Source organism: Polistes dominula, unplaced genomic scaffold, assembly GCF_049000335.1.
Source record: "Polistes dominula isolate Pdom_NZ unplaced genomic scaffold, Pdom_raw_medaka contig_15, whole genome shotgun sequence".
In the NCBI taxonomy this organism is placed as follows: Eukaryota; Metazoa; Arthropoda; class Insecta; order Hymenoptera; family Vespidae; genus Polistes; species Polistes dominula.
This window is the reverse complement of record NW_028300915.1, coordinates 3,822,733-3,839,838: the sequence shown is the minus strand read 5'-3', so window position 1 is coordinate 3,839,838 and position 17,106 is coordinate 3,822,733. Positions and strand designations below refer to the sequence as shown.

The window sequence follows — 17,106 nt, the reverse complement described above, 5'->3', positions numbered from 1 at the left end:
GAAATTTTAAAAGTAAAAAGGATTTATATACTATTTTATTAGTATATAAGAGTATATATATTGAGTAGTTTATATTTACGTGCATATATATTACATATGTCATTTTTTTATCCACTTGCTGTGTACTATACATTTATTTTTTTATGGCTTAAAAAAATGTATTATATTAGAGGGCGCATAACATAATTTTTATGTAGTCGTGTTCAATATGGCGAACATGTTGAAAGTAGTGGTTATCGCAGGTAATTTTAAGTTAAAATAGACGTAAATAGTTATAGTTATTTTATACTTTAGAAATATGAAGTGTATGCAGGTATAATAATTTATTAAAGTGCATTCATATAAATTTCTAACGATTGCAATGGTTCGTCGGTACAAGAATATGTGTGAACTATGTAAAGTTTCAGTTTCAAGGTCTATATAGGGAGTTGAATTAGACAGTTGCGTCGTACGTAAACAAGTGGCTTATACATTTTTATTTATTAAATTGTAATAATTCTCCATAAAATAGCAATATGATTAGATTCCGTTAATAAACCTTGAAGTTTAAAACATTGTATGTCATCAATTTAATATATATGTATAGCAATGGATACTTAATTTAATTTTTTTATCCTATAAAATCAATTGCAATATTAAATGGAAAAATAAATGAATAGATCACTTTTATTTGTACAAATTATTAAAAATGATAGAAGTTTTAAATATATTTAATTAAATAAAATAAAAAATAGAATGGTAAAGTATATTGTAAAATGAATTTAGTTTAAAAATGATAACATATGTACATGTATATTATGCATGCATCCATATCATGCATATACAAATAAGTATTATACTTACCGACATGAATACATAAAAAAAAGCTAAGGAAATATAAATAGGAATAAGAAGTATTCTATAAAAAGGAGTTATACAATAATCTAGAACTGGTTATTAATGGGTATATAGAATATTCGAATTCATTATCATTTTTATAATCAAAAGTAATTATTGGAGTATTACTACTACTACTATATTATTATTATTATTATTATTATTATTATTATTATTATTATTATTATTATTATTATTATTATTGTAAAAAAAAGAAGTAATTCTTTTTTATTAATTATATATAAATTTGTTTTATATTTGCAGATGTTGTGCATAAAATTGCAAATAATTACTTATATAAATAGAATGAAAATCTTATAACATATCAGAGAGAAGAAAATGTACAATGAACTACGGTGGAAATATTTCGGATTGGCATCAATACAACTCGGTGCAGACAAATTTAAATGAAACAACATCAACCGATCATAATGTAAATGCAAATCGTTTAGCATTTATGTCTAGTGGTAGTCCATCTTCATTAAATGCTCTTAATACTGAAGGCTATAAAAAATACCAAAATGAAGCCAACTTCAGTTCTAGACATTTTCCACCTATGAACAATGTTTCAAATGGCTCGAATAATACTGATAACTTTGCAATGCCATCAGTGGTGCAAATGCAAGGATATATTGGACAGTATGGTCCTGTGGTTAATAGAAACTCTGTTATGGATAATGTAAAAGCTCCGGTTGATATAAGAAATGGATCGATGAATACATTTAATGATGATTACAGATACAGAAATAGTCATATGGCGCTTCCTGGACAAAATTCTCATTTAAATGGATCCAATATGAATATAAATGCACCTGTCACCTCTATAGGATCACGAACTAATAATATGTGTGCAGCATCTTCTGTAAGACAAGGACCTTCATCTTTCATACCTTGTAAAGCTCTGTGTTGCAATCCAAATACAAATATAGGTTATCAACAATGGGATAAATTTGGAACTTATCAATCTAATACACCATATAGAGAAAATATGCGTTTACCTGGATATCAAGCAGATAATAGACAATACGGTGATCATAATTTTCGAAAAGATAATTTTGAAAATAAGGAAATGTTAGGCTCTATTATTCCTAATACGGATCATAGAAGAAACTTTCCAGAATATAAATATAATAAGGATTCTACAATGTCTAGAGGTTGTTCAGGTCCATCAGGAATGATACAAAATTATCCAATTCCAAATTACAATTATCCAGCAGAGTGTCAGAAATATTCTTATCCTATGAAAGAATATCCAAAGACAAATAATATGGGTTTACAAGATGCAACTGTTTTTAAACATCCAGAACAAAATTATATTGCACAACAAAAATACAATGCTAAACAAGGTCAATATGCGACAAGTAATGTTTTACCTAAAACTGTGTCCACTTTGAATGACAGTGTAGATATTACAGCTTCTACCCAGAATTCTTATTACGCTGCACAATTTATAAGAAACGTACCAACAGAATTTCCACGTACTTGTCAAAAAGCTTTTGATAATTCACAACAAGTTGCTGCAATGCAATCTACACCTGTGCATAGCACTTCATCGCGATACCATTCTTATCAGCAAAAAATTGCAATGCAAAGATTTTCTATGGAAAATCATTTGAGAGAATTTACAAGAATACCTGGATATCAATCACATCCAAAATACAAAGAATCTGTTCTTAGATATAGAGAAATATTAAAATTACAACAGTCACATGGATATCCAGCAGCAGTTCAACATCCTGTAAGAATTGCATCAACGCCTGTTGATACTATTCCATCTATAAATTTGCAATTTGATCAGAATGGAGTTTTAATAAACCCTACTTATTTATCTGATGGTTTTCCAAAAACTCAACAACATACATTGAATGCAGATTCAAAACATTTAGAAAAACATGGAAAAGAACAAGATTTATGTCCATCTGATTTATCTAATGAAAATAATCTACACCCTAAACAAACAATTAATCATTCTCCAAAAGAACATTCATCATCCTTGTATCAAAATGATTTTCAAAATCAAGACCAGCTTTTAATACAAAAATGTAGCGAACAAACTGAGTTTAAAATACAAGAAAGTGCAGGAGATGGCATAAACTCAAGTAATGCTGATACTATAACTGAACAAGAGAAAACATCAAAAGATTTTGCTGATAAGCCAAACCTTGATGTTCGACAATTTTTAGCAAATTGGGATGCATCAGAAGATGAAGAAGATTCAAATACAAATTTGCCGCATGTTGTCTTAAATGATTCAACACCATTGGTAGTTGTAGAATATGAAAGCATTGATAACGCTTCAAAAATACCTCATAATGTGAATGTAAATAAAGAAAATATCACTTCTTCAAAAAAACATGATAAAGTGACACAAGAGTATTCACAATCTTTAGATTCTCCTTCTCAGAGTACTGAGCCATTACAAAATTTAACTGAATATAGAAATAAAGATATTACAAAATCTGGAAATATAATACATTATATAACCAACAGTAGTGATGACATTCCAACGATACATATAGTAGATAATGTACAAGTAAATAATATTTTGGAGGTATCTAATAATCAAATTATAGAAACCTTAGAACATCAAGGTTCAATACCATTTTATCGAGAAAATGTAAATTTAGAAGAAGAAATAAGAAAATGTGATGATAATAAGAAAGACAATTCTACAAATGTAGAAGCTTTGAACAAAAATACATATACCAGCAATGATACTTTGTCTGAGAAAGATAAAAAGTCTTCAATTCAGAATACCAATCAAGAATTAAATGCTTTGGAAACAGTATCAAAAAATAATTTAAATGGACAAACTACAAACTTACAAAAACAAAATAGTTTCGCAAGTGAGGAATCACATAACACAGATGATATCAGTCTACCTGATTTGCCTACAACTGAGTGTACTCCAATATCCACTACTCTAAATACACCTATTCATTCAGACAGTGAAGAACCATCAGAACGTGAGTCTTCTATATCTTCCAATCCTATAGAGATTATACAAAATAGTCCAATAATTAGTTTTACTCATTCTCCTATTAAAATCGGATCCTATGAACATTTAGATGATACTGTTATTTCTAAAGAAAATACTTTACTTCAATTTAATTTAGAAGAAGCAAATCAATCTAATAATAATAGTATTAATTCATTTGAAAATACTATAGCTTCGAACAATTTTAATAAAGCTGGTAAAGGTGAAGTTATTGAAGCATCTAGAAACAATAAATTGCAAACCAGTTCTAATAAAAATTCAATTATGACGAATACTAAAAAAATAGATAAACAATATAATGAAAAATCATCTGATGTATGTGAATCTTCAACAAATGAGTATGAATCAGAAAGTGCACCAATTGATATGCACAAAAATTCTATTCAAAACTCCAAGAATACAAAAGTCGACAAAACCAATAGTAATAAATTTCAAAGCATTGAAGATCCTTCAGAACCTATAAATTATAAAATATCAACAACACTGACTGAAACATCTCAATCTACATTAAAAAACAAATCAAGTGAAAATAAAGAGCAGTATATGATAAATACTGTTCAAAATAATGATAGAAGTCCTGAAATGAATGTTGAAACAAGAAAACAATCAAAGTGCTTGTTTGCAACTAAATTAAAACAGGACATTCCTAATGATAAAAGTCCACTATCATTGATTTCAAGGGAAAATATAGAGGAAGGACACACACTACGATACATGGAAAAAAATACTTCATCAAATATTAAAAATATTTTGCCCGTTCCAAACATATATGCATCTAGAGCTGACAAATTACAAAATGTAAATACTGTATCAATACAGAAAAAATGTCTAGATACGTTAACCAATAATAAATTACGTTCTAAAAGTCCTCAAAATGTTTGTGCAAATAAAGAAAAAGATAGAGAAGGTTTTTCTAAAGATCTTCGAAATGAGTCTAAACATCAAGAACTTACAAAAAATTCTGACGTACATTCATCTTCTATGGATAATGCTAGTTTAATAGAAATGTTACCTGGCCATGTAACACATAACAAAAATTCTATCTTAGATACTAAAAATAATGCTAAACTGGAAAATGATACAATAAATAAAAAAGAAGATAATGAACATATTTTTGTAAAAGAAGAAAAATCTATATCTATTTCTAAAAAAGTACATGGTCAGTTACAGAAGAGTGACGAAATCTGCAAAATAAATGCAAACGCTGATATTACAAATGTTTCTCAGGAAGATCATAACCAAAGTAAAATTTTAGAAAAAAATAAATCTCAAAAGAATTTCAATGAATACATGGAAGTAAACAATGACATGATGTATCTTGATAAATGCATTGATAACAATAAACATATAGAAAATAATTATTTTAATAAAAGATCTATATCACGATATACAGGTACTCAATTTCAACAGTGTGATTCTGCAATAGAAGATACCCAAGCATTAGAGAAGAATACAAATTTAAAGAATAAAGTAGATTCAAGTCAAACGTCATCTTCTACAACCGCTATTTGTTCTATTACTTCCGAAAAATCAGAACAGGAACAGCTATATACTGTTTCTAAAAGTTTCACAACAAAAAATGTAAATTCTGATTTTGAAATTAAAGTTACAAATGTTAATTTAAAATTTACGGATAATGATATATGCAAAGAATTAGTCACTTTGAGAGATAAGAAACAAGAGAATTTAAATAGTTGCTCTGAAGGAATTAAAATTGAAATAAATGTATTGTGTGCAGAGCGTAATGCCAAAGAAAAGTTATTGCAACAAGAGTCTATAAATGTGGATAGTGAAATGATTGATCAATCAAATCATTCTGTGTACGGTAACAAGAGTACTTGTTTATCAAATATAAAAGAATATGACATATATGGAAAATTAGATACAGAAAAAGGAAGTAATAAAATTGATGAAATTACAAATCACAATCGATGTCAGAGTACAGATATTTGTTATGGAAGTGTGGAAAATATAATGAAAGAACAGGAAGAACCTCTTAGTTTAATAGTTCGAAATAAAACAGTACCAACAAATAAAGAAGATACACTACCTCAAGAATATTCAAAAAGAAAAGAAACATTATCAAAGGATGTATTTAGTAGATTAGAGAATTCTATGGGAGATAATAACTATACAGAAATTGATCAAGAAATTACATCCGTTAATACTTCCAATGAAAGAAAGAAACAACATACATCATTGAATTTAGTCGACAAACCTAATGATACAAAAGATGAAAGTCTATGCTATACAAAAATGAATGATTTACTTAATAAAATTGACCAAGAAAATGAACCTTCTAATGTAATCTACAGTTGTGCTACATCTAACGTAAATTGTATGCAAAATAGCGCTAATACAGAACATATATCAAAAATGAATAATACGCAAAAAAATAAAATGAAAGATTCATCATCTGCTTCATATAAATATAAAGATAAAAAAGATGAAGAAGAAGAAGACGATAGTTCGTCCGATAAGAATGATGATATGCCAAATATTGTAACAATACATGTTAAAACTGATAACATGAACAACGAAAAATTTGCAGAACTTGATTTTACAAATTTCGACATATTTTCTAATGAAAGTAATAAAAGTAATGATAATGAGCCAGGAAAATGGAGACGTCCTGTAACTCCTATAGTAAATCAAACATTAGAAGAATGTGATTTATATGGAAGTACTAGTGGTTATGTAAATCCTATTTTTACTAATATAGAAGAATCAAATAACAGAAATGAAATTCCTGTATATAGAACTAAAGATGGAAAGATAACTTATAGTCCTAATCCCAAAGCTTTAGTCCTGGAAAATAAAGAAAGAGCTTATTGTAATGTAGAAGAATATTCACCACATAAATATAACAATCATTTAAAGATGAATACTTCTGTTAAAAAAGAAAAAGATATAAATAATTATAAAGAAAGGATATCGTTGGAATGTAATGATACAAAAATCGCTTGGAGTGAATCAACTGATAAAAGTTTTTCTGAATATTCTAATAAGAATGAGAATAGTAAACAAAATATTCACTCTATGAAACATCAAGCACTAGATTTAAAACATTATTACCACAAAATAGAAAAACAATATAATAGTACAACTGATAGTCAAGTACATAAAGAGTACAATAAAGATCTTTCTGACTTTAAATGTGAGGAACAAAAACAGCATGGCAATGAGGATAATTGTAGTACTCATAAAGATAGTTTGAAAAATGAGGCTACAAAAGAATCTGAAAGTCATAAGAAAAAGTTAAAAGATATCTTTGATAATAATATTCATTCGAAAGAAAAGAATATGAGAAAAGCAGAGATTTTAGGAGTAACTGAAGCATATACCATGTATCAGAATACAAGAAGTAATTCTATTCAAAAAAATAGTCATAATGATACATTTTCTTTGCATAAATCTACTGATAGCTTTGTACAAAAACCCAGTTCAACGGAAAGCTGTGATATTAAATCGAAATACTGCGATACAATTAAGGAGTCAATTGTGCCTTATGCAATATGTGATCAATCAGTTACTGAATGTTCTTTAAACCAAAGTAATAAATTAACAAGTGAGAAATCAAATTCTATTATAAAATTAGAGAAGAAAAAGTTTAAGCCTAATATAAATCAACTTAAATTCTCGGAACTGTGTTCGGAAGAAGATCGTTTTAAAGGCAAAAGACATTACACTAATAATCTCATGAAACATAATTCATTTTCTGAAGATCTAGAATATTTTAATGAAAAAAAGATTGATCCAAATATTATTCATTTAGAATCAGAAAATATCTGCACAAATATTACAAAAAAATCAGAATCACCAATTACTTCTGAAATATCCAAATATAAAAGACATTATGAGCATTTCCATGTAAAATGTGAAATAGGCTCTGATGAAAGTAATACAAATTTTGAAACAGAATTTGATAATACAGGGAATATTTTGAAATATGCAAAAGAGAATATTGTAATTTCTAAAAAAGATGTTCTTCTCACAACAACATTAGATGTAGAATGTTCGGATTCCTTGAAACGATTACATAATTCTAAACAAAAAGAAAAGATAGAATATCAGGATGAGAGCAATGGTGAAACAGAAAATACAAATTTTTCATTACAGAACGAAGTATCTAAAAGTAATGAGGATGAAAATTTAAATCAACAAATTACAGAAGCTAATATTTTCTACACTGACAATAATATTATTTCTGAAAAGGGATGGAGACGGTTACCTTCAAATTGCTTAAAAAATGATGAAATAGAAATCATGGGAAGTGATATAATTAGTCCTAGTAATTTCGATAGTGAAGTACATATTATTCATGGAGATTCTATGCATTTATCACAAATGAAAAAATCGAAAATGCCTAAAATTATTTTGGAAACTGAAGAGTCTTCTTTTAACGAAATAAATAACAGTGATTGTCAGAATCATAATTTCATAACAACAGACCATAAATATGATATTCCTTTTTCTAGAGAAGAAAAAATAAAATCTGAATCAATGTATATGGATCAAAACAAAGATGAAATTATTTCATTAGAGTCTGTTATTTGTAATAAAAACATTGATTCCATTGAAAAAATAAACAAAGATAAAAGTACGGAGAAGAGAAATTCTATCTTTTCGTTAAATTCGTCGGATAATTCAGAAATTAAAAATATAATAAAAGATGAAGTTTTTTCACCAAACAATGTCAATGAAATAGACATTGTTGAAGAATCATCGTTAAAACAAGAAGATATAAATACTTTGAAGTATCAAAATTATAATGTATCAGATGTAACAAATGAATCACAAGAGAGTTCAGAAACAGTTAATACAATAGAAAAAGAATCACAAAGAAAACAATTAAAAAATAATTTATATTGTATTGAAAATAAAAGTAATAGTAATTCATATTTATCTTCAAAACAATCAAGAAATTGTGATGTTGAAGCTTGTAATATCCCAGAATTGGAGGATATATCAAAATTAAATTTAGAAACAAATACAAATGTAATTAATGAAATTTCAACAAATGATATAAACAATAAAGTGGAAGAAGAGCGTTCTTTATCCCCTCCAGATATTACTACTACTGCATATATTAATACAAACTATCCTTCTACATCAGATTGCAATGAAAATATACAAATGATTTCTAGAACTATTATTGAAGAAAATGAAACAAACACAGATTCAAGACCTGAACTGTCTTCTCAACCTAAAATACCTAAAATGATAATCCGAAATACTGGATCCTGTTCTACATCTGTTGCAGAAGAAATATTAGAAACATCATCAGAGTATCCTTCTTTTGCACTTAGTAAAGTTAAACATTCTACTTTTATTATTGAGAATGAAGAAGATAAAGAAAGAAGTGACAGTGATTCTGAAAGTTCTTTACATAAATATGATTTAAATAAAAGTAGAGTACCTAAAATGAAAATAAAATTTAATGACAAATCGTTAAAAAAGAATATTGAAAGTGACAATATGGAAATTTCTTTTAAAAGGAAACATATGAAAAAAATTGTTCCTAAAGTAAAAATAAAGAAAATTAGAACTGAAGCAACAACTATGCAAAATGAACGAGCAGAATCTTCATTATTAGTGATGGAAGTTAAAACTTCTAACACAACAAATGAGACTAGTTCTAATAAAATGTCATTGGTTAATGAAGAAATAAAACAAGAGAAAATTCCTAAATTAAAACTGAAGAAACCTCAAGAAGTCATTTTACCTATGGAATCCATTCGAAAAAAAACAAACGTAAAAACCGTTGATTTAGCAGTGAAAAAATATAAAAGCGATAAGAATGAAATAAAATTGACTCAAAAACATGAAGATATAATTGAATCAATATTGAAGCAAAACGATAATTCGTCTGTGTCTGAACGTGAAGTCAAAAATAAATTATTACCCTGCATTTCAGAAAAGGTTCCAAAGGTTATAATCAAACGTGCCTCTGCGAGTGCAGAATTTAAATGTGAGTTTAGTGAAGGTGGTAGTGATACAATAATAAATAGCTCTAAATGGCAACCAGAAGTTAAATTACAAAGATCTCGACATTTAGATAACATGGTAAAGGACCTAAAATACTGCCGAATATCTAAAGCATATATAACACGAAAATGTATAGATATTATTTCTTCACACAAATCAAGAAGAATATTTCGAGATAAAAGACATAATAAATTGAATAAATTATATAAATCAAGTTCTATATCGGATTTGTGTCCAATTAAATACGAAGAAAGTGGAAAATTAAATTATAATTATAGTAATAACAAGTTATCTGATACAGAAGTTACACCTATTCGTGAAGGAATAGAAGAACATAATGAGTTATCTATAAAATCAATTAGCAAGTACAAATTTGAAAAGAATCTATGGGACATAGATGATAAATATTTAGAAGAATCTTGTGTTTCTGATGATATTGTAGATAAATCTTTATATAAAAATTCAGACGATACAGATAATAAGGACCATTCAATAATAAAAACAGATACTACAAATATAACAAATAACCCTTCCTTAAAAAATAATGCTGATAATAGTGATCTCAATACTATAAATTTTAATGCTAATTCTACAAATAATGTAAGTAAAATACCATTAATCACGCAAAATGACTTGAATCATTATAATGATAATGAAAATAATAAGTTTCCTAGAAAAAATAATGACTCTGAATTAAAATCTTCGAAATCTGATATTACAACAGATGATTCTGTAGATCATGATTGTTCGGTTATAAAATTGGATTCCTCGGACGAAAGTCAATCAACAATAGAAATTTTGCCAGCTTCTCCAGACATAAATCAAGTTGGAATAGAAGAACCTAATAACAGCCTTAACAATGAGGAAACTGAACAATTGTATTCAGAAGATGCTATACCTACTCAATTTGAATTAGAATTAGAAGTTACAGATACTAATATTGACTCTGTAGTAACACCACCTCTAAGACATGAGTTAAATTCTGAACATTTTAATGATACACAACTTAGAGCATGGCAACTAAACCAAAAAATACAAGATTTTCATGATTTAAAAAATTATACAAATCAAGATGTTCCACTTGCTAATAATAATCAACAAAGCTCTGAAGTTTCAGAAAAAAATAAAATATCTAGCAAACAAAATATTTCATTATCAATATCAACTCTTACACATGACAGTTCAGAGAATCATACAATGGAAACGACAATTGCATCTCGTGAGAACCTTTATTGTAACGATTTACTTATGAAGGAAGTATTAGCTGCTAAAGAAATGTTGAAAAAATGTTTATCTATGTCTAAAAATGACACCACTTCAAAAAATAAACCAAAATTGAGATCACTTATAGAAAAAAATAAAGATTCTTATCTTACCTCTAGTAGTCATAGAAAAACATTTCTTAAGACTGTTACTACTCATCATACATATGAAATAGATCAAATGAATCAGCAACAATCAACGAATAAATTAAATATAAAAAAGATAGGGGAAAAGAATTGTAATGAAGTAATAAATAAAGTTATACAAATTACCAAATGTACAGAGAAAAAAGATATAAAACATACTGATGTTAATGTGCAAAGTACTTTAGTTTCTGCACAAAATTCTCCTATAATATCATTGAAAACTCTTAAACGATACAGTCAATCTGTGCCAAATAAAAATATATCAACTTATGCGAAATATCGTAAAATATCGGAAGAAGATGAGAATGAACCTTTAATATATCAAAGTAGTCATACTCATCAAGTGAAAGATAAAGATCAAGATGTTAAAGTTGAAAAAAATATGACTCATCCTAAAATTGAAACGACATCCGATAATGAAGATGTACAAATTGAAAATGATAAAAATTTTAATCAATCCAATAAAAGAGAAGACAATATGCCAATATTAGAACCAGAAATTGCTTTTAGTTTCGATGGAAGTTCAGATAGAGATAGTTCAAGATCACCGCCTGTTATAACAAATCAAGAGATTGTAACTACTCAAAATGAAATATTAAAATGCTTGCAAGGAGAAGTATTAGCATCAAATGATAAAAAAGATGATAAAAAATATATAGCAAAAGAATATGATATGACTGTAAATGATATTGTTAGACAATTAGCTTATCATAAAAAGGTAATATATGTGTGTTTTATTATTATATAATTTAAAATATTAAATATTATTATTAAAATATGTATTTAAAAATAACAAAAGTACAATATTTTAAATTATAATGTTTTTATATTCGTACAGTCAACAATAAGGCATAAAAGATATTGTAATTTGTGTGAAAAATGGTTTCCAACGACATCTCGTCATAGACGACATTTAGCTGGATATCAACATCGTCATATAGAATTGACACAGCGAAGAGCAATTCATGCACTTTTTATTCTTTTTACTGGCAAACCTTGTTCGAAACTATTACGAGCTACTAGTATGCGAAATGATTGTTCTATAGGAGAATTGACACCTTTACAAATTGCTGTTCAGGTAGTATTTTTTATTACAGATTAATCTATAATGTTTTTTTTCGTGAATAATCTTATATATACGTTATTATTTATTTTAATAGGATTTAGCTAAATTCTTGGATGGTACAGAACCGGATCTATTAATACCAAATAATGTCGAGAAATAACCAAAAGTAGTTATTGAATTACGTAACGTGTCAAGAGAGATGGGCAAAAATTTCATATTTCAACTAATCATTAGATGACAGTCCACATGTTTTTGACCACATCAGTATAATGGAGTTGATTGGAATTAGCTGAGTAAGCTAATATTTGTTACTTCGTTGACCGTATGTTACCTGAAACAGTTACTTTATGTAGTAATTAACTATTTAACCAAAGACTTTATTAGAGTAATAATGTAACTAAAACTACTATTATATAAAGGTTTGAGACTTTGCACCAAAATACCGCAATGCTGTATGCTAGTGCATAAAGCTGTTGTTTGAACTTCACAAACAGCTCTAAATAAAATGGCTGTTGTTTATTCTTTATAGTCATCACATGATTTTTACACATATGTAGTGCTGTTTATAGAAGAGTGTGTTCACTAAGGCATGATTTTAAAAAATGGACTTTCGAGCCAACAATATTGCAATTTTTAAAGGCTACTATGATGGCTATTAGTTTATATACACATGGTTATGAATGATTTAATCTATATATGTGTCTGTGTATATATATATATACAAGCACATACACATATATATATATATATATATATATAAACGAATGTTTATTTATATATAAAGAAAATATATCTACATATAGATACATATATATGTATACATGTGTAACTTACGGATTATATGTATACCTATATATTTATTGTTCCAGTTTTAAAAATATGTACACATGTACACACATATATATATTTAACAATGTTTAATTATTATAAGTTAAATATATAGGCATATATTATGTCATATCTTTTAAAATGAAGAAGATATATAAACTATAAGATGTTCCAATATTCAATTATACATATATTAAAATAATGAACTGTAAGATGCTGTATTGTACATTGATTGAGTAGATCGAACAGTTAATATTTTTATTTGTTAGATTTTTTGTAGTCTCTGATAAAACTTTTATTTGTTATAGTATCACTTATTAACAATTATTTTATAATTAATCGTGCAATATCTTCAATCAAATATTACAAATAAAAAATTAATTCTAACCTTGCAATGTTTCTATAAGCGTAATTAATTATGGGATCAAATGTTAGTATAAAAAGAAGGCTTGGTTACTTATGGATACAAAAAAGTATATATATCTTCAAAATAGAATGAAAATATTTATATAAGAAAGTGCTTATAATATAATTTTACATATAACAACATTTACAGAGCCATATGTCGTCGATAATGACTTTTCATGTGTCTTTTGTACTTTTCACATTTTGTGCCTTCTAAGTATAAATTAAATATTGAAAATTGTCATGAATATAAGTATTTACATATAAATTGCACCACATAAAGTGACTAGAATACATAGAGTAATTCTTATATAATTTTATCATCATATTTAGATTTATACGTTAATTTTTAAATTGAATTTATAATTGTTAACTATTTTAATTATTTATCAAAATCCTTTAAAGCAAAAAATTGAAATTGCTAATAAAAATGTTCTACTTAATTTTTAACAGACATTAATTATAAATTGTAAAGAAGCATTATTTAAAATTCAATTATTTATTACTGAATAGAATTTAACAAGATTGTTTGTTTGAGAATTTTCAAAGCATATATAATGCTTTGTTACATTTCTCTAGATAATAGAATTGTTATATCTCACATATTACATATAATTTATGATGTTTTATTAGATTTTTAACATAATTTCCTAATACTTACATAACGTAAATTTATGTAATGTATATATGTGCAAGGTTTCTAGCTATAAAAGGAAATATTTATTTCGAATCATTCCAGTATACTTTTAGAAAAAATGAAAAATATCAAATATTCGTATAATGTCGTGATTTTCGATATAAAATTAACTTATAGTAAAAAATACTATATTTATTTAACAACTAAAAATTATTATGCATAACTGCATAAACTGAATGACTGATTTCAATTTAACTTTCTATACAGAATTATTCACTATTTATTCAAAATTAAACCAAAGTTTACCAAAAATTGCATTTCTTGCATGTTATATGATATTGATTATTACAAGAAATATAAATTTTAGTTCATGATTTTAATTATAATATCACGAGAAAACAGTTAAATATTAGTTTCTTATAGCAACTTCATTTATTTGCGATCCAAAGACACTATTATGCAATTCAAATTTTTATATAAAACTTTGTATATATATATATTGAAATATGGGTACATTAGATACAATTTTAATCTTTTCTAATACCACCAATTTCATAATCATTTTATTCTAATAAAAAAAGTAAATTTTAAATATACCTATACATTCCACGCTATTTTAATATTACACATAATAGATTTTCCTGTAATCATTTATTTGTTTTCTGTTGACAGTTGAATATATATAAAACCTTTTTTAAAAATATTACAAATTAAATTGTAAATCGCAAATGTATTTTATTTTAAATATTCTTTATAGTTTATGAATATAATTGTTATCATTTGTAATTAAACTTATAATTACTTTTACTTAAAGATTTTATAATTTTAATTTGAATTCGGATCAACAGGGATAAGATGTATTTTAATATAAAGAAAAATTAATATATATATATATATATGCTCATTTTTATTTATCACTGTAAATAATAAAAGAAAAACAATATAATCCGATCAGCACATATCGATACATAGATCAAATAGAAGAGTTTTATTTCTTATTTATTATTTACAAACAATTTTATTGACTTACATGTAGAATCGTTGCTAAATTTTATGCTAAGTTTTGAGGACGAATCTATTAAATTACATTTTCATTTAACTTTGTGCTTTACTTGCACAAGTGGCGTGGCAAGATCCTATGTATGTGACTGTGTTGTAACATACACTTATATATTGTGAAAAAAATACATAATTCTATATATATATATACATATATAGATGCATTCTATGTACTTGCAACAGTTCCATAAATATTTACATAGTATATACGTAAGTTATAAGAGGCTATAAATTGTTATAATTATTTTTATGTAATTTTAAGTCAATTTATTTATTTATTCATTTGAAAAAATTAATAAAATAAATAGTAATAAGCTGAAAAAAATATATTATTGCTTTATTACAAATAATTACATTTTATAATTATGCTTGGTGTGAGGGTAATATAAATTTGTTGGTTTTATTATATAATTGCGTGTTATATACAAACGTTTACAATTAAATGTTGTTTCATACATATGTGCACATTGTTATATTAGCATATTTCTGTATCTATAATAAAGAAATATTATAGATATTAATAAATATTTACGTAAATTTCTTTGCGCATAAATAAATAAGTATAACGTGATATTTTGGCAGATAAATATGCTAATTATCCATTAAACCAATAGGACCCAATATGTACGCCGTTAATAGATCAGATTTCTTGTCAGATCTAATAAATTAAATTATTTCACAATAAAATTATTTGTAGTTTAAATTTGAATTGCGAAATGTAGGACATATTAAATAATTTGCTTTTTTTTAAATAAACCTATAGAAACTTTTAATATATAAAAAAAGAATACAGTAAGTATTAATATTAAAAACTATTATATTAGTTATACATATGTTTGTATATAATTTAATTTTTACAAGATATATTTGTAAATTGTTAAGTAATATATTTGATTTAAATCGTAGTAAATTTAATAAATTATATTAAATAATTTTTTATATAAAAATAGGGATTTAAATATATTTTTTTTATTTACAATGGAATTATATTAAATAAAATGTTAAATAAGTATATTAGATAAAATTTTCAAATATTAAAATAAACGATTAGGTATTTTTATAGTCAAGGCAGCATGATGTATTGTAACGTACATTTTTATCGTGTCCCAAAAGTTATAAGATTTCTGTTTCCATTTCGCTTTACATAGATTCTTACCCTATTTTTATATTTTCTTTATCACTTCCTTAATTCCACTAATATCTCTTCATCCCCCTTCTCCCCCTCTGCTTCCATCCCTCCGGCCTTTACGCCATCTTCCTTTTCCACCATCCCCTTCATTCACTGCTTTTCTCTTCCTCCTTCATTTAGGTAACGTCACTATTTTAACATATTTTTAATTGGTCAAACTTCGTAATTATAATTTGAAAATATTTCATCTCCCAATGAGAGTGTTGGTTCATATAAAACAAATTCACATTTCGATATATATTCATATAAACTAATTTTCTCAGTTGTATGTCCCGAATTTACTACTGCAATTTTTTCCACGCGCACCCATGTGTACACATATTTACATATAACGAGATCAACATAAACGGGAAGAATGATTTTTAAAAGAAAATAGATACTTAGCAAAAGGAGAGATCCATCTTTTACCTTTCTCATTACGTGTCGTGTAAGTCGTAGAAAAGTGTGTTGCTTCCTCGAGAACATTTTACTCTATTCTTGTTCGCTCTACATATCCTCTACTTTTTCCTAAATTTAACATCTAAACAAAGATTGAAAGTTATCGGGTTCGATTTAGCGACGTGTACGTGTAAAGCATGCTTCGGATTAATTGCGCAATGTACGTACACACGCACAGTTGTGTAATGCAACCGTATGACCCTCATAACGAAT

General features: G+C 26.3%; 1 protein-coding gene across 1 annotated transcript; it reads left to right on the top strand.

The window, feature by feature from the left end:
- The first annotated feature begins 185 nt into the window (after window positions 1-185).
- On the top strand, window positions 186-16,002 carry LOC107071324 (uncharacterized). Its single transcript, XM_015330230.2, has 4 exons — window positions 186-242; window positions 1,141-11,989; window positions 12,110-12,349; window positions 12,432-16,002. The coding sequence occupies exons 2-4, from the start codon at window positions 1,223-1,225 to the stop codon at window positions 12,495-12,497; spliced, it is 11,073 nt and encodes a 3,690-aa protein (XP_015185716.2). The 5' UTR covers window positions 186-242; window positions 1,141-1,222; the 3' UTR covers window positions 12,498-16,002.
- The last annotated feature ends 1,104 nt before the right edge of the window (window positions 16,003-17,106 follow it).